The sequence below is a fragment of the Cricetulus griseus genome, chromosome 8 (genome assembly GCF_003668045.3).
Source record: "Cricetulus griseus strain 17A/GY chromosome 8, alternate assembly CriGri-PICRH-1.0, whole genome shotgun sequence".
Taxonomy (NCBI): domain Eukaryota; kingdom Metazoa; phylum Chordata; class Mammalia; order Rodentia; family Cricetidae; genus Cricetulus; species Cricetulus griseus.
The window spans coordinates 56,365,003-56,390,048 of NC_048601.1; the positions used below are offsets into that span (position 1 = coordinate 56,365,003).

The following is a 25,046-nucleotide window of genomic DNA, read 5'->3' on the forward strand; positions in this document are numbered from 1 at the left end:
CCCCCCCTCGCATATAGGCTGCATTTGCTAGTTCAGAATACTTGCTGAGAAAATATTGGTTTTAAGATAATTCATCCTCCTGGTTATATTTTATAGGTTTCATATACAAATAGCTGTTATAAAAGACTTCCTCCTTAAATTTATTACAGCTAATTCTAAGTTGCTGTCCCTTGTTTTTTGGTTTTTGGAGACAGGGTTTCTCTGTGTAGCCTTGGAGCCTATCCTGGCACTCGCTCTGGAGACCAGACTGGCCTCGAACTCACAGAGATCCACCTACCTCTGCCTCCCAAGTGCTGGCGTGCGCCACCAATGCCCGGATTGCTGTCCCATTTTTGTCATTTCAGTATTGCCTTTCTTTGTAAGAGATAACCACTAGGCATTTATACCATACTCTTGGCTATGCAGGTGAAAATGGTGTGGGTAGAGTTGTTACTGTTTGTTTAGCCAATATTTAAAAAGACATATGATAGTATCAACAAATTTGATTTTCAAAAATGGTTAATACAGGATAACTTCAGGGCAAAGGGGCATATGTTAAACTGAATTTGGAGATGCAGACCTGGAATCCCAGCACCTAGGAGGTGGAGACAGGAGGATTAGGATCCTGGGCATTCCTCTGTGCCATAGCAAATTTTGAGCCAGCCTGGGTACACAAGACCCTGTTTCAAACAACATGTATACATTGCTACATTTAATTTTACTTTTAGGTCTAAATATTTATATATTAAGAAATCTTGTTTTTTATGTAAGTTATTGATTTATTCAAAATTAGTTCATTGGAAGCTTGAGTTTTTTTTTTCCCTTCTTTGTTTCATTATTTCTTGTATTTTTCTCTATATCCTAGGCCCAACAGCAAAGAAACCTGGATAACATTGTCTTGCAACAGCCTAGAATAGGTAGCAAGAGAAAATCTAAGAAAGATGTTTATACAATCTTTGATGCAGAGATGGAGAGCACAAGCCCAAAGTCTGAACAGGACTCAGGAATTCTGGATGTTGAAGATGAGGAAGATGATGAAGAGGTAAGAAATATTCAAGTTGGGGAAATGTAATTTTTAGGTTCAGTATTTGATGTCTGAAATGTACTTATTCACATAATAGCTGTGTGATTTTTTTAGAACGTTAGCTGTGGCATTAAAAGTTAATTGAGCCCTGTCTTAAATTGAAGCTGCACAAAGGTAATTCACATCTTAAATGTAATATTTTTTTGAAAAAAATCATTATTTTTGATTCTCTACTGATAGGCTACTCCATCCAGGAAGGGAAGAGGGGTGCTGGCCTGACTTAAAGCAGGATAGTAAATGGATTCCACTGAGTCTGAGACAGTGTCTTGAGATCAACAAAAGTTGTTACTTACTTAGTTCTTCTCTTCTTTTTCTTTTTACTTGTATCTATTGTATAAAATGATAGCCTTCTTTATGGCATTTTTATAGAAGTATATTCTATACTTTTTCTATACTTTGTTCATACTCAGCCCCTTATTACCCTGTTTTGTTTCCTAATGTCCTTCACTGGTGCCTTCTCCTTCCAAATATGTCCCCTGCTAATTTTCATCATATATATATGCAATATATACATATATATATATATATATATATGTATATATTGCATGTTTTCTCTTCCATGTAGAATCCAGACTTTAAAATATTTTTTTTTCTAAATACAAACACTAACCTAACCCAGATTAGGTTTTGTTTGTTCATACAATGATTGGAAACAGCAACTTTGGTATCAAACTATTCAAGTTCTGGGCTACATTTTACTTAAAAATGTTAGCAGTTGTTTTATCACCCATTCCAAAATGGTCCCAGGCATGCATAAGGGGCACTCAGCCCTGTGCTTAGTGCCTATTTGTCTCCTTTCCACTGTTTCTCTAGGTAAAACCAGGGACACTCTGTTCACCACTGCTGTCCTCTTACACCTTCCTGTCTTCTTTGCTTCCCTTTGATCTTTAAACTGCTCAAGAACGTGTCACTGTCTAGCTTTGTAATCTTAAGGAAGTTGCTTAATTGGTATCTTAATCTGTCAAATAATTATAGTAGTTCTTAATCTGTAGAGTTACATAAGTATCTAATACATAAAAAAGGTAATTAACAAAAGTCTAGTTTTTATCTTATATTCATTACTCTTCCTTGCTGGCTTCCATTGTAGTTAACTATTATTATTCCTTGTATATTTTTTAAAAACCAAGGCTATTTAAGATGTTTTGAATGAAAAATGAATAGCCAAGTCATCTATAAAATATTAGTGTTGAAGTTTAAATGTCTCAGGCAGTTTCTCACAAATGCATAGGAATGTCGCATCGCCCTATCAAGGAAGATGAGTTAGACTGAAGTGGTTCAGTGGTTAAAAGTGCTTGCTGTTCGTGCACAAAGCCCAGAGTTTGGTTCACAGCATCCACATGCAATGGTGGGGGTTTGGGATTGGGTGGGGTGGGTAGCATGTTACAGCTGACTCTAACTTCAGCTCACATGCATGTTTATAAAAATGAGGTAACCCTTTTTTAATGTTTTGGCTATTGATTAATGGAGTGAAATTTGCACTGTGGCTTATGGAAACAAGCTAGTCATAATCTGTACTCTAAGAGAATATACACAAAGATGAGGCAGCTGTAGGGTAAAAGCAGAGAATGAAATACACACCCAGTTCTGTGGTATCAACTATGATTCTTCTGTGTAGGAGCCAGTCTTTATTACTAATTCACTGGCATTCCCAAGGTCATCCCTTTGAATCTGTGTGCCATGTTCCTTTGCTTTAGCTGGTGAGATGCAGATAGAATGAAGAAGGTAGGGGGAATGAAATGTAGCCTCATAGTGAAAGTATTAGAGGAATGTACTAGGAAGGTAGTATTCTAAAATGACCCCATATCCCAGTCAGATACCAGTCCACATTAGAGATCTGCTGATTGAGCTCTTAGAAAAAGAATTCAGCACTTCACTGTCTAATGGCATTCTGTCTTAAGGAAAAAAAAAAAAAAACCCTCCCTACCTTATATTTATTTACTTCTCAGTTTGAATCTTCTTCAAGTGCACATTCTTAATCTCAAACCTCATGTAGAGAATTATTTGTTTAGATGTCTCCAAACTGGCTTCTTGGCATAGTTCTTGCATGTTGTGAATAAATTCTTCAGATAAGGTCTTTCGTGACCTACTGTGACGTTCTGACCTTCATTCTTGTCGTTCTTCAGCAGACCTCATTGAGAGCAGCATAGTTTTTGAAGTAACTTTGAATCCAAGAGCAGGGTAACTGTGGCATAAACTCTTACAGGGCAAGGTTTTTAATGTATTTGTGATCACATATTGCTTTGAGAGTTTGATTCAAACACAGTCTCTTCCTAGGAAGATATATGTATTCATGTGAGAAAGTAAGTTCAAGGATTTAGGAAGTTCATTTGACCACAGGCATCAAGTGAACATCCATTGTAGAACAGCCCTTCTTGAACATATGTGTGCTTAAGACTCTCCTGGGAGTCACATTAAGATGCAGGTCGTGAAGAGCCTGGTAGAGCTGCATTCTCACTAAAGTTCTATGTGAAGATGGTGTCTTTGGACTCTGGACATACTTTGAATTATAAGGCTGCAGAGAACCTTGAGGAAGCTTTTTAAAGTGCATGAGTAGAAGCTGGTCACAAAATGCCTAAGTTTTGTTTGGCTTTTTTCTTTTAAAATGTTTTAACATTTTTGTGTAAATAAATGTAGTATTTAGCCATTTGTATGCTTATATCAGTAATCTCAACATTTGGGAGATGAAGAAAAGGTAGATTAGGAGTTCAAGGCCAGGCTTAGAGTTTGAGGCCAGCCTGTGCTACAGGTGGCTTTATCCAACAAAACAAAACACCTCCTCCCCCAAACAAAACCCTAACTCGCCAACTGAAACAGACAGACAGACAGACAGACAAAAATTAATGTACCAAGGAAAAAAATTAAAATTCAGTGGGCTCAAAGTATTATATTTTACCTTTAACACTGTATTACTTAAAGTATACTATCAAGATATTAAACAAAATTGTACAGTTCTAATTTAATAAGTTTATGTATCTTATTGTTTCTCTTTCTGTGGTTGCTGTATGTATGCATGTGTGTGCATGCATATGTATGTGTGTACATATGAAGCCAGAAGTCACTGGGTGCCTTTCTCAGTTAGTTCCATTTTATTTTTGGCCTCTCTCTCTCTCTCTCTCTCTCTCTCTCTCTCTCTCTCTCTCTCTCTCTCTCTCTGATCAAAGGAAATATGAGTTTATTGAGTTAATCTCTGAACAAGTTAAATATGATTTGGGTTACCTTCAGGTTGTACAATGTATGTCTTTCTCCTTTGAATGATACGGTAATGCTTTTTAAATGAATTTTTGAATTTTCATATGAATCAATACACTCTTATTTTCAAGTGTGCTTGTAAAGAAATGCTACTTTCATCTCAGTGAATCAGCCAGTTACTTGGAGATAGTCTCTTAGTGAACCTGGATATTATTTTTTCTGCTTTAGCTAGGATGGATGGCCAGCAAGCCCCGGAGATCCTTTTTTCTCTGCCTCCCCATCTCTAAGATTATAGGCATGTATCACTTTAGCACTTTACTGACGGAGGCATCTACCCAGCCTCTTTCCTATGCTTTCAATGGACATATGGTTAATATATTTTTTGAGTAATGACATTTTAAGGTGTTACTATATCGTTGCCTAATGGTGCCTAATTAATAATCATGGAATAAAGTCAGTAGGAAAACTCAAATACCTACAACATAGCTATTCATACATGAAGCAGATAGTTAATAAATTGTTAAAGTTAATTTTGATTTAGAGATAGGGAAATCTAAATAGCCTCTGGGAAGTGAACAATGAAGCCCCAAGTTTGTCATTGTAGATGAAAAACAACTGTCAAGTTAAACCAGTTTATACAGTCAGTCTTACTCTCCCCAGTTTATTGACCTGTGATGGAGTTAACCTCTTACTACTGAGCAGTATTGCAAAGAAAAGTACTGTAGCACAATAAATAAAAGACTCAGAAACAGATAGTGGGGTTCAAACTTCAAGCCAGAGATCATCAAAGCAAAGCAGCCAAGCCCATAGATCTTACCTCTAGCTAGCTGAAATGTCAGTCCTGTCTCCACAATCCTCAGGGGCAAAAGGCTTTTAATTCCTGTCTCCTCCTGCTTATATTCCTTTCTCTGCCCAGCTATATCCTCCTGTCTCCACCTCCCTAGTGCTAGGATTAGAGGCATGTGATCCCAGGTGCTGAGAGATCACCTTTGTGTGAGCTGTTTCTTTTAGGGCTAGATCAATTTTATGTAGTCAGTGTGGCCTTGAACTAATAGAGACTGTCTACCTCTTAATCCTGAGTCCTGGGATTAAAGGTGTGTGCCTGGCTTCTTTTTTTTTTTAATTTTATTCTTTTATTAGTTCAAATTAGGAACAAGCTTGCTTCACATGTCAATCCCTTCTCCCTCTCTCTCCCCTTCCCCCCAACATCCTACCTGCCCCTAGCCATCCTCCCTCTACTCCCTAGGCAGGGCAAGGCCCTCAAAAGGAGCTCCCCAAAGTCAACCACATCATCCTGGGCCAGGCCTAGGCCATTCCCCATGTGTCCAGGCCAAGAGAGCATCCCTTCACCTGGGATGGGCTCTCAAAATCATTTCTTTTTTTTTTAAGACCTTACATATTTAATACAGTGTGTTACCCCTGTACAAACGGAAAAAAATTAAGTTCAACATTTCTAGACCAATATGGCTGTTAATTTTTGTACAATGCCAATTCAACACAGTAAAACTGGGATACTTTTTTCCAAAGTTGACAGCACAGCTAAACTTTCCAAAAATTGAAATTATATCTAGATATAGATATAGATCAATAATGGCAGTATGTTATGCATCAATAGCAGCAACAGCTTTTCCAGGTTCTGCAGTTATTTGAACAAAATTGTAGAGACATCCAGCACACTCCATTTAAAAAAACAAAAAAGTAAAAAACAAAATCCCAGAAAACAGTACAGTTCTGTTACTCTTGTGGTAACTGGCACCATTTTTTTTTTTAATTAGCTTCTCAATCATCACCTGGAAGGAAACCATTCTGAGCAATATCATTAAAAACAGGTCTGATAAAGCACGGTCACTACGATTTATCATAAAGCAGGTCCACATATTAGTGAGTACATATCATGTTTGTCTTTTTGTGATTGGGTTACCTCACTCAGAATGGTTTCTTCGAGTTCCATCTATTTTCCTGCAAATTTCAAGATTCCATTGTTTTTTTCTGCTGAGTAGTACTCCATTGTGTAAATGTACCACATTTTCTCTATCCATTCTTTGGTTGAGGAGCATCTAGGCTGCTTCCAGTTTCTGGCTATTACAGATAGTGCTGCTATGAACATGGTTGAACAGATGTCCTTGGTATATGAATGTGCTTCTTTTGGGTGTATGCCTAGGAGTAGAATTGCTGGATCTTGTGGTAGACTCATTCCCATTTTCTTGAGGAGTCACCATACCGATTTCCAAAGTGGTGTGCCTGGCTTCTATGGCTAACTAGTATGGCTGCTTTGCTGTTTTGATCTGTAGTGGCTTTAATAAATCATAAACAATATGTCACCAAGTATTTCCTAGTAACACTTCTTTGTGTTGTATTTTAGTTTTGGTGAAGCTAATAACTGGTCATAATTAAGATGCATTTGTTTAACTAGTCATACCTGGTATTTAACCATTTTTTAAAAATGGACAGCTAAGTTAAATTGATTTTTTTTTTAGTGGAAAACTTTGATATAGAGAGATTGCTCTGAACCTGCAATAGACTATGATATGTATGTATGTATGTATGTATGTATGTATGTATGTATGTATGTATATAATTCTTCTCTAAATGCCCATATAGAACTTTTAAAAGAACATTTAGAATGTCTTTATAATCCTAGATTTTCCAGTATTACCATTTTGGGATCACCTGAAGATAAAACAGGAAATAGCTTGAAGCTGATATCATGCCCATGCAGAGGTATACAATGTGTCTCTTGAGAGCAGGGCTGCTATGAGCACAACATGGCATCATGAAGAATGATCTTGTTGTAGTGCAGAACCATCTTGTTGTAGTACAGATAGTGCTACATACACATAATTGTTATGACAGTATAATTATATGCATTTTAAAAATAAAGGTGCAGTGTAAGTTGACATCCATTTTGGTAACTTGTGTTTGCATGAACTTACACAAAACCACAAGACTTTTCTGAACTAGGGAAGCATTGATTTTGCAATAGTTTGAAAGAGCAAGGTTTTTGATTTCCTCTTTGTTCCAGGTTCTCAGAGCTTCTGCAGTCTTAGTATGTTTTCTTAGTGCAACACATAGGACACACTTCATATTCTAGTTTGTAGCTCTTGTAATTTTGTATAAACTATAAAGGATCAGAGTTACCATGACATCCATACCAACTGGAATAAAACCAACTAGATTAGAATACAGGTCAAATTAATATTGCCTGAGTGGTTTAAGTGGTTCAAGGGTTAGCTCTTGCAATCCCCCACCACCACCACCAAAAGCCCAAAGTTAGTAAGAAAGAATTGCTAATTTGCTTAGAAATCATGCAGTGAGAACCTTTAGGGATGTTCTGATTGTTTTGAGATGGTGGGAGTGTTAACACACATGGACTAAGAAGTAACAGGCAGACATTAGCATTTCTAGTTCTGGAAGACAGAAATCAAAGATGAAGTTTCAGTAGGTTGTTTTTCCTGAGCCTCTCTTTATCTTTCAGAAACTCTTGAGCCTTGTCCTCACGTTGCTTTTCTTTTTTGTATGCTTGTTCCTGTGTTTCTTGCCCTTTTCATAAGGACAGCATTGTGACTTCTTAAGCCCTGGCTCCAAATAGTCTTATTGGAAAATAGATCTTCAACATAGGGATTTGGGGAGAGACACAGTTAAATTCTTAATACCAAGTGTACAAATGATGGATATCTATGAAATACAAGTTCTGTTAGCTTGTGCTTTTTTTTCATTTTTTGTTTTTGTTTTGTTTTTCAAGATGGGGTTTCTCTGTGGCTTTGGAGGCTGTCCTGGAACTAGCTTTTGTAGACCAGGCTGGTCTCGAACTCACAGAGATTTACCTGCCTCTGCCTCCCGAGTGCTGGGATTAAAGGCTATGTATGCCACAATCGCCCGGCACTTTGTGCTTTTTATACAGAAAATTTATGCAAATTTATTCTCTTTTCTTCCTTTAAAAAATAATAATACTTCAATGCCAATATGTTTATTGTAAAACACACCATTGCCAGGAAGGTTGCAAAAAATGGTCATCATTTTCAGTAAGTTAGAGTGAAATACAGGATGCTTCTTATTCATTAATTAAATCAGCAGCCATGAACCAGTTCTTTGCCTGCACAGTGCTTTAAAAAAAATTACATTGCTAGCTGTGTTAACTCACTATTTTGACAGAATATCTTGATATACAGTTTATAAGGATGCAATATTTTTCTTGGATCACACCCATGGTTGACTGTCTCTTACTTTGGGGCCTATGACAAGGTGGTACCTAAATAAGAGGTGGTAGACACACAGCAGTCCCCCATCAGAGAGAGGGAGTGAGGGAAAAGGAGGGTAGAGAGAGAGAGTGCATATGAATTTAAGGGGTCAGAGTCTTAATGTCCATTTCAGTGGCATGTTCCCAGTGACTAACATCCTTCTATGCCTCAAAGCCTAAATGTTCTATTACCTTCTAACAGTGCCATACATAGACTGGTCACTAAGTCTTTTAGCATAAAGTTTTTTGTAGACCATAAAATATCTGTATCATAGCAGTTGTCACATTTAAATTAAAAAATTTAAAAATGTTTTTATTGGGTTGGGGAGATGGCTCAGAAATTAAGAGCACTTGTTCTCAAAGACCATGGCAATCTACAACTGCCTGTAACTATTGTTCCAGATGATCTGATGCCCTCTTCTGACTTCCTCAGGCACTGCATGCATGTGATGCACAGCTGTAAACATAATATCTATACAGATCAAATAAAATTAAATACAACATTTTTAAAATTAGGATTTTTGCCAGGCAGTGGTAGCACACACCTTTAATCCCTGCATTTGGGAGGCAGAGGCAAGTGAATCTCTGTGAGTTTGAGGCCAGCCTGGTATAGAGAGCAAAGTTCCAGGACAACTAGAACTGTTAAACAGAGAAACCCTGTCTCCAACAACAACAACAAAACCAAAAAAGTTATTTTCTCTTTTGAGAATTTCATAAATGTATCTTAATCATATTGTCCATCCCCCAACTCTCTCAAATTTTCCCTCATCTCCCTGTCCACCCAACTTTATGTTGTTTTTCTCTCTTAAAAAAAAAAAAAAAAGAGGGCTGGAGAGATGGCTCAGCCATTAAAGGCTAGGCTCACAACCAAAACAAACAAAAAAATGAACAAATAAACAAATTTGTTTATGGAATCCATAAATGTTATGGAGTCCAATATGTATCAAGGAGTTCAATTTGAACCGGCTGACTACTCTTGAGCAGGGGCAGTTGTCAGTTTTTTTGGTGGGGGGATGCTTTAGGGACAGGGAACTCACTTTGTACACTAGGGTGGCCTTGAACTCAGATCTGCCTGCTTCTTCCTCCCAAGTACTGGGATTCAAGGTGTTCACCTCCACTGCCTGACTTTAGTTGATACTTTTAAAAGTTAATTGAATTCACATAAAAATTGTGACTTTTCTAACTGAGTCTTTTATTCATCATAGGAAGTATTAGACTGATCCTCAACAGTAAGGTGGCAGGAACTATTTTGGGATTGCTCATGAGCAGTTGTTGCTCATTCCTTTATTTTTGAGGAAAATATAATATTGCCTTTATTGGTTTTCCATCCAAAGAATGGCAGAAATGAAAAATGTGAGGCTCACATATTTAGAAAAAAATGAGATGAGAACATAGTGTTTTATCATACTGATTAACAGCCCTAGGTATTTTGTTTGTGCTATATTTTGGTTAGGAGAATACAGTGTGAAATGATGGCCTGCCTTATTCATGTATTTCCAATATTATATATTGTTATATAGTTAAAAGTAAAGTGGATATTTGTACTTATAACTGGTGGCAAAAGGAGAGTTTAGAAGGTTGGAAAGTTTAGTGTATCTTTTAAACATTTTATTTCTGTTTTATTTACATTCTTTTAGGTATATCAGTTAGAAATATGATGGGAATAGTGTAAAGGTTCTGTTACTTTGAAATTATCTGCCCCAATTATAAATTGTTGCCTATCTTTTCAGGTCTTCTAGAAGCTCTCCTTTGTATTTTCATTGCTCATTAACCTCCTTCACCCCTTGCTAAGAGGCAAATAACCTTAATCATGGAATGTACTTCTGCCCCCTCCTCTTCATATCTAAAATATACTATTCTACTTTGCTTTGATGAACCAGTTTAATTGTATACATTTATCTTTTTCCTAGGGTTTAAGATCTATGGAAAAATCACATATGCACACTGGACACCTAAGTCATACACTTTCTAAAGTGGTGCTGCTGTCTTTTCTCTTTTAAAGCATTATTCAATGAATTGGGCAATGTTTTCCTCACTCTGCACTGAGCCATTGGATATTAAATGACACATTTCATTGTATTTGATGTGTTTCTTGAGAATGATATTCCTTGATTTCATTGCAATACATTGACCACATTCTTCAGCTTTGGACATCAGTGTCACTGAATAGGCAGCTCACATGCAAACCCCCGGTTTCAGTTATACCCTCCATCACAGATTGTTTCTGCATTTTCCCTGTTTTTTTCAACCAGGTAAATATTACACATTCTATTTAATTCTTATGTGGGTTTCATCTGCCTAAAGGTATTTTAGGGTTCCTCCAGCATTAATAGTTTAAGCTTTTGAGTATAAACCTGGTCCAAAAGGCAAAATTGCATGAGAAGATACATCAAGTGAAATCCCATCTCTATACTTATTCTTTGTCCTTTTCTACTTAGCCTTTACATTATCAGCATTATTTTGTATATGTGTCTTTAATTATTCCTAATGCTATGTAGCATAACACATAAATATTTTTTCATTGAAAATATATCCTGAAAATTACTTCATGTTGGTTCATGGAAATCTTTCTTATTCTGTCTTTACTGTTGGATAGGAAGGGCTCCTTTGTAGATGCAGTTTAGTTCAGTTCAGTCAGTCCACAACTGGGCACATCATAATTTCTAATATTTCATATGAAAATGTTGTTTCAACTTCACCGCTATTACATTACGTATATTGAAAAATATACCAACAATAGCAGAGGCAAGGATGTCATGTGCTGTATCTGTCAGTCTGAGACTCTGGTTTGAAGATATAAAATGGGACAGCTGTTATGGAAGACACCTTGCACATCTATCCTAATGTTGTCATATCATTACTGTTTGGTCCATTAATCCTCCCTAAGGTGTGATGTCCATATTCATACCTATTTCCTGGTTTACTTAGTAGAGAATTTAAAAATCTTTACATTTTTTCCTAATCTTAACAGGAAGGATGGTATCTTGGCATAGTTTTCATTTTTATTCCTGGATCTGTGGGTGAAGTTTGACTCATGTCTTGTCCTTTTTACAGTGATTTTTAGATTACAGAAAAGACTCATGAAAGTGTAGTCTCTCTTTTTCTTTTATTGTTATTCACTATCCCTTGTCCTCCATTGCTTTCTGCTTTTACCTCTTCATCCCCCTTCTCTTCCTCTTTTCCATTGCCTCCTTCAATTTGTATTTTATTAGGACTATGTTAGGGGTACAAGGACTTTTCTTTATAGCCCTGTAACTTTTTATATATATATTTTTTTTTCACTGAGTTTCCTCAACCCAAACCTTTTGTATTTATTATGAAATATACTGTTAAACTGACCATTTCCCTAACAATTTTAGTATCTATGTGAACTAGACACTTGTTAAATAAAATTTTATTCCACCAGTGTTCAGTTTGAAGATAATCCCAAGGGGATTATCCTTGTATTTTGGCCACAGAGTTTTTGTGGTGCCTTAATAAGGAGAATGGTGTTTTTTTTTTTTTTTCCAGATTACTTCTGTGATTAGTACAGATTATGATTAGTACAAATACTTGAACAACTTGGGTGTTAAACCTTTTTAGAGATTTCTCATAATGGGTCCTAACAATTTGAGAGCATCTTTGTAGGAAAATTCTAATTTTTCAGCATAGAGCTCTAGTCAAAGCTTAGAGCATCATGATACATCTGGTTACTAAGGATCCTAGTAGACCTAGTTTGTTGGTATTCTATGGTGTTTAGTCTGTCTTCATGAGATCTTATATCCAAATGGACTTGTGAAGGTAAAATGGTTCAGAAAGCATCTTGGTGAAAAATGTCTGCCAGGTATGTCCTGGCTTCCAAACATAACATGGGTAGCTTCAATTGAATCTCTGAATGCAGAAGCTAAGTCTCTCTAGCTAATCATTTATTGTTCACTCCATGCAGAAAATGCAAGGTACATTTGAATGACTTCAGACCCAGTTAATGTTTAGAAATGAGCCCCAGTTTCTGCACTTATTTACTAATACCAAGAAACTGCTTTGTGTGAAGCAGCAATCAGAAGGATTTTGATGGTGGAAAATGGCTCAAATAATTATTGAGAAACATACCTAAATTCCTACGAGCCTCTATCATATTATTTTTGTTCAGTCTATTTTTTCATCTATTTTGAAAGGTTTCTTAAGAGGAAAATAAATGAGGAATGTGTACAGAGGTGAGTGAGAGCAGGTTTTTGTGTATGTTTGTCCTCTGGTGTAAATGTGTGAATAGCAAGGCTGGAGTAATGTTCTGTGTTTATGAGCAGGGTAGGAGAATCATAGTCCTTTTGTTGTTTTGGGGTACCTGTAAGAAATTAACTCTCTCTTGTATTCAGTTTCTCTCATGTAAGATTATGCTTATCCAGCAACAAAGAAGGAACATTTATTAGGCTAGATAAGTTTGTTTGCAGATTTCCTTTTTTGGACAAAGTCTTGAGAGGAAGTGTAGGCTGGTTTCAAACTCAGGGTCCTTCTGCTTGAGTCTCTTAGGCATGCCAGGACATCAGCTTTACCTAGTTTTCCTTAGTGAGTCTTTTAAAACAGAAAGTAGACTCAGTCTGACTCTTTGTGGAGAAGTAAAGATTAGTATCAGTTGAAGATTGAGTGTCATCATTTGCTTTGAATCAGAAATTTTCTTTTATGTAAAATAGTGTCCCTCTTATGATTGAGGAGAAGAACTTTCATCACTCATTTTCTATTTTCAGAGACCACCTTTTACCTGAAGCAAGGTATATTAAATAAGGGAAAGATCACATATAAACCAGATCCTGATATTTCTCAAAAATTTTCATGATCAGAAATATTAGTTCTTTTCTTCCTAACTGTGAAATAATCTATGAGTACCCTAAATCTTCCATTTTTCTTCAAGAAATGGTGTCTACATAGATACAAGATCATTTTCAGTTGTTATTAATCCTATCTATGTTTTTCTTAACCTGTATTCTCTTCTGCCCTTGAGTCATTTTGTTCTCTGAGGGTAGCTTGTGTGATAGTTGCTGATGCATGTATTATATGTAAATGATACTGAATAAATATCCTATAGATGCAAGTTGGAAATCATTGGCTTGGCTGAAACTGTTACTGTCTTTGCAGCAGTTGCCTCCCTCTCTACTTCTGTATTGTGCTTCAGTTACTCTAATATCCCTTTTAGTTTGTTTTGTTAAAAAAAAAAACAACAACAAAAAAAACGCTGTGTTTCTTACCTTAGATGATGTTCTCTGGAGGCGTAAATTGTATAGTTGTACCATCTAAAATCTTACTATTGCTTACTAACTATTGCTTCTTGAGAAAATGCTGAGCTTTTGGCTGGTGGGAGGCATTCACTTTGCTCTTGGAACTGTGCAGGCAATTAGGCAGTTGCTGTCCTTGGTGATGAAGTGATTTCATATGATTTCTTAACATTAGAGACAAAGCAGGGTCATGTCCTGTGTACTGTTTGTGGTCACTGCTGGTGTCTTCCTAGGTCTATTTGAACTTGTTGGAAAATACAGACTCCAGGGTCTTAATGTCTCGAGTTCCTGACTGCCAGGCAAAGGAAATGTTTAACTATTTTAATCATGTTGTTGTAGCCCCAAAGAAAGCCCTTGTAAGAGGAAATGACAGTGTCCCACCACAAAGTTATCTCTTATCAGTTCCAGTCTCTGTGGATAATGATTTGTCAAATTTGGACATGTGTATAATGCAAGGGCTGTGCTATTTACTTTGGAAAGGAAAAATTAGATGAAGCTGATAAGAGTCATGGCTTTTGTTAGGAGACAGAAACCATTAGAGACAGTCATTGTTAGCTTAGGAAAGTGTCTTTGGACCCCTCCTTGATGAAACCTAAGTCTGCTTCAATCATTCTTTGCAATTTGAAGGCAAGGGAGGAAAGGAGGGGTAGAAAATATGAAGCCTGCACTGCCAGTGCAGACTGGAGAGCAGAATGTGCACCTTAAAGCAGACAGGTTGCTGCCAGTTAGTACCACGGCAGCAGCTTTTGTTCCAGAGCCCTCCTACATTCCATCTTGCAGAAGGGTGACATTCCTTCATGCAGTGCTTGTTGCTCTTCCCCTCTTGCCTTCTGTAGATGTAAGTGATTCTTTTTCATTAGTAGAAGCAGAGAAAACACATCCAGCTCAAAGCAACATGAGTCAGTGCATACTTGTCATGCCTCTATCCTCACAGCACTCTCTGCTTTCTCACTGTGCTCACTCCTAGTGTGCTGTCAGAGGGGAGCAGGGAGGAAAAGGGATTTCTAAATATTGGGCTGTTTGTGGAGGGAGAGAGTCAGTGAGCTGCAGCCTCTTTTTGTCCCTTTACATTTTGCCTAGCTCTCTGTGGTGCTTTAAAAGTGGATAGTTTTATACTTGATTCTGGAGAATTTATCTATAGGTTTGGGGCCAGGAATAGTAGAATACCTATATATGAGAACACTGTAAACAGTCAGAAGACAGACGATGTCAATGACAGGAAAAAGCTATATCACCTTTCAAGATATTCCTTTTAAAAATGTTAGTAGAGATAGATCAATCCTAATCAATTAGCAACAAAATGCCTTTCCTATTATCTAAAGGGCCTATAAGCTTATTTATCCCAGCTCTTTAGGGAAATGTCCCTTACTATTGCTGTTTATTCTGTAAGGATGGCTCTGACAAGTCCATGGGCCAAGGTTCTGCCTGAGGAATGACTTCCAGTGGTTTCCTTTTTGAGAGAAACTGGATGTGTGACAAAGTGAACCTAAATAAACAGACTACATGAGGAACCTGTGAAAAAGGCTGTGGCTGAATTTGCTGGTCAAAATTAGGCATATATATCATAAGTAACCACAGTTATTCTAAATAAATATTTTCATTTCCTATATAGATCCATTTTTACTCTGCATATTTCCTTTGTCTTTCTTTCATATGTACTCACTGTTTTTATGTAATTTAAGTACTATTATAAATCTTTAAATTTTTTATGTTGTTTTATATGGCTTTAAGCTCTTGTTTTCTGGCAAGATAATTTCCTTAAAGTTTCCATGCTGTCATCATATGGAGGTGACTGGTCACTTGAAATAAGAGACCCCCATGGCACAGAGTCTTTTGGCTCCCATAGCAGCTATTTTACTTGAAGAGACCTCGGCACTCTTAGAGCTTAAATATGGAGACCTACAAAGGGCCTGGTGGAGCAGAGCAAAAGGTAGAGTGCCAGGTGATTCCAGCCAGGGTGCAGTACAATGTGGTCTGTAGAACAAAGACCATTTTCACCATGAGAAGAGTCCTGGTTAGAGAAGATGTGCCTGGAAGAAGAGACAGTATTTGGTTTATGAAAGCAAGGGAGGCAGCACTGTAACCATGAGTCAGCTGTTTTTGGCTGGTGATTTACATAGTTTCCATTTTGACAGGAAAAACCAGCTAGATCTGTATTGTAATTACTTATGTACTTTTCTTCTTTTTGTTTCATTTTGTGTAACATGTATTTTCAGGTTCGTTTTTATTCATGTTGAATTTGTGTATGACAAATGATAGTTTCCTTTCTCAATTGAGAACATTTAGATCAAAGTTCATTCTGACTTCCTCCTTGTCAAGTCACCTGACAAATTCTTATTAGTTCTAAGAATTGATTTTAGTTCTTACCTGATCTTTACTTTTTAAAAAATTTTGAAATTTGTTTAGTCAATATATCATTCATTATTTACTTTAAAGACTGTTGAGTAACTTCTTGTTATCTCATTTTTAATACAGTGCACCCTCCTTTTTGTATCACTTCTGTATTTTGTTGAAAAATACTTAAGCGTTTTGATACTTAATGCCCTTTACTAATTGTCTGGCCATTAAAAAGTTGTCTTGGGTAGCACGTTTGGCTTTGACCAATGAAACTTGGCTTTTATGTAAACTCTGTGCATTTAATAAGGTGACACTTGGGTCACCAAAGTCACAGCCCAATCTTTACACTTTCCCTGGTGTCCCTAGGCTCAGTGTCTTGGGATATAGAGAAAGCAGTTTCTCTTCTCTTTTCTGTGAAACTGTGCCACTTGTCAACACAGCTTGTGACTAGAATAAAAACTAATCTCTCTCTCTCTCTCTCTCTCTCTCTCTCTCTCTCTCTCTCTCTCTCTCTCTGTCTGTCTGTCTCTACCTCTGCCCCCCAATCTCTCTCATTTTTGAGACAGAATTTCATGTACCTGAAGATGACCTTGAACTCTTGATGCTCCTGTCTCCCCAGTTCTAGGATTACATTACAGATATGTATCTTGCTTGGGAATGTGACTGTTTGAGGTTTATTTTTTTATGTATATGTATGTGTGTCTCTCTCTGTGTATGCCACATGTATGTGGGTACTCATGGAAGCCAGAAGAGGGTGTTGGATCCCCTAGAACTGGAGTTACAGTGGTTGTGAGTTACATTGTGTGGTTCTGGGAACTCAACTCAGGTCCTCTGAAAGAACAGCAAGCATTGACCCATCTCTGCAACCTAAGAACATTTTGCTTTTGTTTGTTTTGAATTTTCCTCACAGAATGTAGTAGTGACTTTGAAAACAAATCACTGTTTCAGTAGTAAAAGTAAAGTTAATGCAGCTTTTCCGATAATAATTTTATTTGATATTTTTGTGATTGTATGCTTCTAGGTACCTGGGGCTCAAGACTTGGTGGATTTCTCTCCTGTATATCGGTGTCTGCACATATATTCTGTTCTGGTGAGTCTTTATTTGACCTTCCTAATACAGATATGTATTCAATCCCAAATTCTGATTTATTATTATTTTTTCAATTGTTTTTAAGCAAAATTTTGTTTAATGAGTATTATATAATTCCTTCTTCTCTTGCTTGAATCTTGTTTATATTTGCCTTGTAAAATGATATATAGCTGATGACAGCTCAAACAGCTATCAGTGTATGATTGGTTATATGTAGGAGGATAGTTAGCCAGGCAGTGGTGCCACACACCTTTAATCACAGCACTCAGAGGCAGAGGCAGATGGATCTCTGTGAGTTCAAGGCCAGCCTGGACTACAGAACGAGTTCTAGTACAGCCAAAGCTGTTACATGGAGAAGCCCTGTCTCGAAAAACAAAAAACAAAAACAAAACAAAACAAAAAGAGTAGGATAGTTACATGTAATCAAATTTCTCTGTTTCTAATATATCTAGAATAACTTGCTTTTTAAACATTAAAGTATTTATGGAAAGCATTTTTTGACAATACCTTTTTGTTCTATAAAAGCACTATTAAAAGAAATTTTCCAAAAGGGAATTACTGTGGTATTAATCGAGTCCTAGGAATTGGCTGTTTCCCTACTGTGGCCATCTGCCTGTGTGCAGAAGTACTGGTGAACAGAGCCTGGTATGTCTGTACAGTGTTTGTACATGTGAATTTCTTTGACTGCTGGTATAAAATTGTGCTTTTTTTAATAGACTCATTAACTATTTCATACATCATTCTAAACCTTGACTAGTATTTTATTTTAGGTTTCTTTTTTTTTTCTTGGAAAGAAATTTCAGAAATTCCTTCTATGTAGTTGATATTGACAGTTTAGGGTATTGTAAACATCCCTCCAGTTTGTCTCTGTACTGCAGCCTTTTGTTTATGTTTCTAGAAATGGAAGTCTTTAATTTTTAGGTAAGCAGGTCCATCAGTTTTAAAGTTATCCTGTTCCAAGATAACGATATTCCCTTGCATTACCTTCAGGTTTTTTTTTTTTTTTTTTTTTTATCATTGACACTGTGCTGATGGAGATGTTGTTATCAGCATACAGTTTTTATTACTCATTTAATGTCTCTTCTGTATGAAGTAGATTGGGATATGTGTGGATATCTAGGTAAGTGAGGGTTTGTGCTTTTAATGCTTGCAGTGTGCCAGCATAGAAGTGCATTCTTGGGATGACGCTAACATGGCAGCACTGTTTTACCACTGTGTGCTGCCTTTTATAAGCTTTGTTATGTTTTTATGAAAACAGAACAAATTTGCCTCAAGTGGGAATTCTAACAGTGTACTAAAATCATTTATTACATTTTGTAGCTGTGTGTGTTAGGGTGGTCTAGTACACTCATGTATGAAATGGGATGATAATTTCCTGCTTATTTTAGTTAGTGACAGTAAAATTATGTCCACTCAGTCCTTGGCGAATGATTGCCATTTAATAAATAGTAGTTGTCTGGTTAGATGATGTTATTTCAGGTGCTGATGTATAGATACAGCACTAATATTTTCACAAGCATACACTATGAAGTACAGACGTGTATAGGAGGTCTAGACTCTTATTAACAAACAAATAGACAATTAAAATGTATTTCTTAATTAAAAAGGAACATACAGGCTTAACTTATGAGAACTAGAGTCCACTGGTTTAGAAATGATCAAATTACAAAGCTGTCTAATTGGAATAGGATTCTACGAATTAGTATTTGAAATGGTGACATATTTGATATGCACAGATTTTCTGTAACAATGTCTAAGGAACTGTTTCCTGGCCTGTGCAGGTGTTGAGACCATTGGCAGTGTTGCTATGATTTTGAAATTCACAGCTGATAAACACTCATTGTGTTTTGAAATATATGTTTATAATTTAGACACTCCTCTTTTAGACTTATGGTGACTCTGAGTAAAATCCAAGACCAGTTTTGTTAAAGGATGGTGAAGCACATGCAACCTGGTGGTGATTCATAGAGCTGAGGCTGTAATCTTGTCACTATGTAAAGCTGTGTTCAAGTCAGCTGTGCATATCACTTCATGATAAATTGCAGCTCCTCACAGTATTAACAAGAATATTTAAAAATGTTGCTCAACATATTTATTATAATGATCTCATTTTCTAATATAGTTAACATTAATCTTAGGCCTTAAGAAAAAAAGGATTTGCAAACTGAAGAATGGAGACTAAGAACATAAACTATATAGTATTAGTTCTTTCCATTCCAATATTGTCTTAATTTCTTCATTCTGATCAATCCAAAGTGCTTTTCTTCCTTCTTACTACTCTCTGAGTGTGTATCTTACAGGACTTTGACTTTACTGATCATTTTTACCTCTCATCTGTTAATCTCATTTTCTTTCTATACATGATGGTTTTCTTCCTCTCTGCTGGCCTTTCTGATATTGCTGCCTACTTTGGTGTTTGTTGGCTTATCTTCTTTGTGTCCTTCACCATTCCCAGGGTTCTACCTGTGCCTCTACTCTGTTTTTTGTTCCTGTTAAAAGGTATATATGCTGGCACTGGGCATGGGCTCATTGGTAGAGGATGTGATTAGCATTGTTTGAGGATTGGGGTTTAGTCTTCCCTACAACAGCAACAAGCAAACAAGGAAACCCACTGCACTCAATCTTATGGAGACTCCACAGGTAGTAGAAACTTAGTGTCTTGATGTGTCTCTTGATGTAGACTCCTAAAATTTCAGTGTTCTAGAAGCCATAAAAAGATTGTTTTAATTACCATACTCTTGGTCTTTCCTTAGTAGCATATCTAGACCTGTAGATTTTGTGAATAAATTGAACTTTATCTTAATTTCCTCCCACCCCATCATAAGGCCATTACCTCCATTCACTTATCATAGTTAGTGAAAGCAGTCACTTTGAGTATTCCCTCTACCCTTGATCTCAAACACTTAATTTCTGCCATCTACTTAATCTCACAGGCCATCTATCGTATAAGACACAGAAATATTGAAGGAATCACAGCCCATAACTCTTTAGAGGTCTTTCACATTTCTTGCTGCTTACCACCTTGCTTTCAAATTCTGATGCATGCTGTGGCTATCATCCTTTCTGCATGGTAGTCCTTCTACCTCAATCATCACTCCCATTTCATTGCCTTTCTCTTTTCATTCTCTTTTATTTTAATTTCTTGACTCTTACTATTTTATACCTGTCATTCAGCAAATTTTCCTAGTATTGGAGACTGAGCTCAGTGAATCTGTTCTCCACATTTGTATAGGGCAAAGGGCCCCACATGTGTCTCTATGGTTATTGCATTGACCATCATAATAAGGTATTATTCTTCATCAATAAATGGGAAGTCCTTTTTCAGGCAGGTATAATGTTTATTCAATCTGGTGGGTTTTTTTTTTTTGCTTTATCACTTATTATTAGTACTATATAATAGTATTTGGCTTTTTATTGTAAAGGATAACCACCCTTCTTTTGACCTTCAAACAAATCCAATATTCTCATCTCAGGACGTGCTATTCAGTGTCAGGGCTTTATATAGGGAAAAACAGTTCTATTGGTGTTCAACGGAAGGATCATAACACAAGTAACAAAAAGTTCTAATATTTTGTCATTTACAATAGTGTTTATCTGAACTTTTGGCCTGGAGCATAACAAGGCACACTTTGAATAAACATGGCAATATTTATTATTTTTAGTGAAACCGACCTTCCATTCACCCCCCTTTATGGCCGTGCTGCTTATAAATTCCCAAAGGATTATTTGAAAAATCCTACTTATATCTGCCAGCCTTATCAGTAGGGCAGAAGTTCATGTATTGTAACAGGAGGTCAGATTTCGGTCATGGTCTTATAGATGGGGCCAAGCACCTGTAAATTCTTCCTTTGGTGACTAAAGTAAAGTACAATATCAAACAGGCAGTGAGACTTTTCTAGGAAGTGCTGAACTTTGGCAGGAAGGGCAAAGTTTGGTGGGTGGAGGGGAGGGAAGAAAGTGAACAAGGGTCAGATAGTAGCGGAGACGTGGACCTTGATGTAATCATACAATGGAAGTGTGTGGGAGCAAAGGTAAGTGCATTGTGTAGAATTGTTTTAAACAATTGATATGGTTTAAATCTTCAATTTACAACTTACAAACATACAGTTTTGAGATCAGCAGGTGAGGAAATAAAACGTCACAGTCAATAGAGAAAAAACTTTTTTTCCTTAAAAAAGGAAAAAACAAACTCAAAGTCCTCCTGTTAAGGAAGTGATGGATAATAATAACTGGGGTTTTTGTACATTGTGCATTGTTCCTGTAAAGATGGATGGACTGTCTGTCTAGTGAATACATAAATGAGTCTGCCTTGCATGTTTTGTGAAAGTTTTATTGACCCAAGGTTATCTGCCATGTTTATGAGTTCCAACTTTTAAATCAACTTCAGTCTAGACAATTATACATGTATTTAAGCTCCTTTATATACTGAAGCATCTTTCTAAGCCATCTTGAGGTTAGCTGTGCTACCCTATCCTATGAGCAGCATGAAACAAGACACTTGGGTGTCCTTAAGGGTGCAGAGAAGAGCAAGCCTGTGAATACAGCCAGATCTTTAGTTCCTTGGTCTAGATCATTTATGATCTTCCCCTCCTAGTGGCATATATTATACGCTTGTTAACAATTTAAATTCCCACATTAAAAATGTTGACAAAATGCACACCTTTGATTTATGTACTTTTCTGCATGTGTGTTATAATAAAAAGCTTTATTTTCTGGATTCCTGACATTTTGAGTTGGCAATTATAGCAGTAATCCAGATATTAATGCACACAGCAACCCCTTAGTATTACATGAATCTTAAGAACTGCAGTTTTGTTCTTCAGGAGCAAAAGGAAACTGTAGTGGAATGTAGGAGAGAATAGAGGGTATTGCTACAGAAGCTCTAGCAAGGTGCCTATGACAATTTGATGAAAATTGTGATGCCTTTAATCCAGGTGAAGTGTACATGTATGCATTTTAAAAAGTAGAGTTTGTTGTTAGGTAATCATAGGAGTCTTCAACTTGAAATCCTCTGCCTTAAACTCTGTGGTCTGTTACAGGCATGTGTCAGCATGCTTGACTGTACATATAATACTTTGATTAGATTGTCAGGCTTCTTCATCTCCTTGAATCTTATCCACAGACCTCAAAAGAGCCCATCATCTAAATGGGAAAATTGGCTGAGTCAGATTGTAGCTGTCTGCTGAGTACAGACCTGTGTCCTAGAATAGCCAGGTCTTCTTGAGTACCCTCTGTGTTAAGCCCCTGCACAGCTTCTTGCCACCTTGTTTTTTCCTTAGATTCAGAAGCCTTACCCAGTCTAACTGTAAAATATAATTTCAAAGTGTCCTTGTTACTGTGTGGTAAATCTCTATTCCCCAGGCAGCCTTTATGTGTGACAAGGTGATGACCTGCTTTTCTCTCAAGAATATGATAGCCCCCGAAAACATGCTAATAGTTGTTTTCTGACCACTTTCATTGAAAAGGTCCAGAACAAAGGTTTAGAAATAATGATGAGACTGTTAGTAAGTAAATGTGTTAAGTTTCAGCATATTTTCTTGTTTTTCAGGGACTCTACTGAATTTAGAAGTGAATCAGCTTCAGGGCTAGAATTTATCCCATTTCTACCCCTATGCTAGCAGCTGAGGATGAGATAAAGTGGGGTGGGCAGGAATCTTCTTGCAACATGCTTCTCCCACTGTTTTTCTATCCCACTTGGGTCAAGATAGTATGTGACCTCCCAATCTTAATCTGCAGATTTCATGTGGCCTACAGTGGTAGCTGAGGAAATGACAAAACCATGGGCATGTACCAGCAGGTAACAGGAAGGAAAGAATTTAGAAACTAGAAATAGATAGCAATATGAGCAGTTCTGAGTGGCACATCCTCTTAAGTGTTAAATTTCTTCATAAAATTTACTAATGAACTTTGATAGAAGTTGACTATTATGCTAAAACACTTTGGAAACTAAGTAATTGAAGAGTTTATGGCACTATTAGAGTTTTTAATGAATGAAATGATTAATTTTAGCAGTCTCACTTATTCTCAACCTCTTGATTCTGTAAAAACCCCAAGACAGCAATATGTGACAAATGAGGGCTCAGCTCCCCACATGTCATTTATAATACCACTTCTAAAACTTAAGAAACATTGTGGATACAAAGCAGGTTAGAGCTGGAAGAAGAAGGGCAGTCAAATTCCATCCTCTAGACATGATACAAGCAGTGTAGTCACTGACTGAAGGCATCTGCTATTACATGTTCTGGTCCTATACAATACAAGCACCCTGAATAGCCAGCTGTGAATAGAGGAGAGGCTCATGGAACCCTACCTTTACTGCTGAACTGTAGGCTACTGATAGACTCTGAGAAAGGAAGAACTGCTCTCCTTGGTTTTGTATGCTCTGTCATACCCACCAGCTTCTAGCAGATTCTTCCAACTTCAAGGCCACACAGAAGACCCTTATTAAAATCAGAGGAACAGGCTGGAGGGATAGCTCAGCCATTAAAGACTAGGCTCACCACCAAAATAAAATCAAAGGAACACAAACAATAAGACATGAATGTGGGAAAGAGATTAGTAGGATAGGTGATGGGAGGGTGGGGGCCTGGGGGCTGGGATGAGAGCAATTTGAATGGATTGTATACATGTCTGAAATTATCAAAGAAAAAGTTTGGGTAATAAAAATATTTATCCCTCAAAGTTATGTTTTCCTAAAGGTAGCATATGTGGCTGATAATGCTGAAAGATATAAAGATGATTAGAACAACTTTGCAAAAAGTTTGTAATATAGTTGGTCTAGAGAAAAGCTGCTTTGTCAGAGACCTGGAGAGTTGTTTCTAAAAAAAAAAAAAAAAAAAACATGTTTATTTGAAATATGTAACATTCCTTTGGTAATCAAGCAATGGGCATTGCATTCCTAATGGAAAAGCTTTCCTGGGACCACAAGTAGAAAGGAAATAAGTGCGATTTCCACATCTCTTAGCATGTTCTTGATTTTTGTCTGTTTATCTACTTGAACTTTATTTTTTAAGAACTCTGGGTGGCTTGATAAGCTTTGGGCCCTATCCCACTTGGTCCACTTTGTACTTATTTTACTTTAATTTTGATAGACTTTATTTTTACTCTCAAAGCATTCTTCTGTATTCCCACACTATCTAAGATACATAGGAGTTACACTTTTTTCTCCTTTTTTTCCATTTGTGAGCTTGAGTACATCTGAGTAGTAAGTACACATTTTATGTATTTTCTCTAGAGATTATTTTTCATGTGAAAAGTTTTCACTGAAATGTTTAGCAGCTCAGAGTCTATTTCTGACATCTTGCAGGTTCCTGTCACTCTCCTACTGTATATCAGGGTCTCAGAGAGCCACTGACCCACCAGTGCCTGGTGGGGTTAGATAGGCGTAAACACTGCATAGATCATAGAGAAAGAGCTGAGGGCAAAATACTTTGTGCACTGCATTGATAAGGACACAGGAAGAGCATTTCTAGTGATAACTTTCCTGCAGGGTAGACTAATGGGTTCTGGTTTGTAGTAGCTGTAATCTAGCTTGTTATAATTGTCATAATGCTCCTTTAACCCAGTGACCTTATTACCCATGGGCATATCTATCATTTGGCTTTGAGTAAAACAACAGACAAAGAAAAAAGAAAGAAAAATGAGTTAAACAAAAGCTTATGGAGAAAATTGAACTTCTCAAGTGTTAAATTATATTTTAAACAGTGATCAGCTTTAAACAGAGCATTGTGATGACTTTTCAACTTGGACAAGGCAAGCAAGAAGTAATTCCTTTTACATATGACACCTAATAATGCTAAATACAGTTCACTCTTAGGCTTAATATAAATTAAAACTCTGTGGTTTCTCATTATTTTCAGAATAAAGTAACTTTCTTACCTGGCC

The 25,046-nt window shown here is 36.8% G+C and overlaps 1 protein-coding gene across 3 annotated transcripts in view; it reads left to right on the plus strand.

The window, feature by feature from the left end:
- Exoc6b (exocyst complex component 6B) overlaps window positions 1–25,046 on the plus strand; it is a 407,149-nt gene that overhangs the window by 114,947 nt on the left and 267,156 nt on the right. For 2 of the 3 annotated variants that reach the window (XM_035448826.1, XM_035448827.1), the window contains 2 exons: window positions 845–1,021; window positions 17,094–17,162. The exons of the other annotated variant lie outside the window; for it this stretch is intronic. In XM_035448826.1, the coding sequence (XP_035304717.1) occupies window positions 845–1,021; window positions 17,094–17,162 (246 nt within the window). The remainder of the gene's footprint in view (window positions 1–844; window positions 1,022–17,093; window positions 17,163–25,046) is intronic. 3 annotated transcript variants of the gene reach the window in all.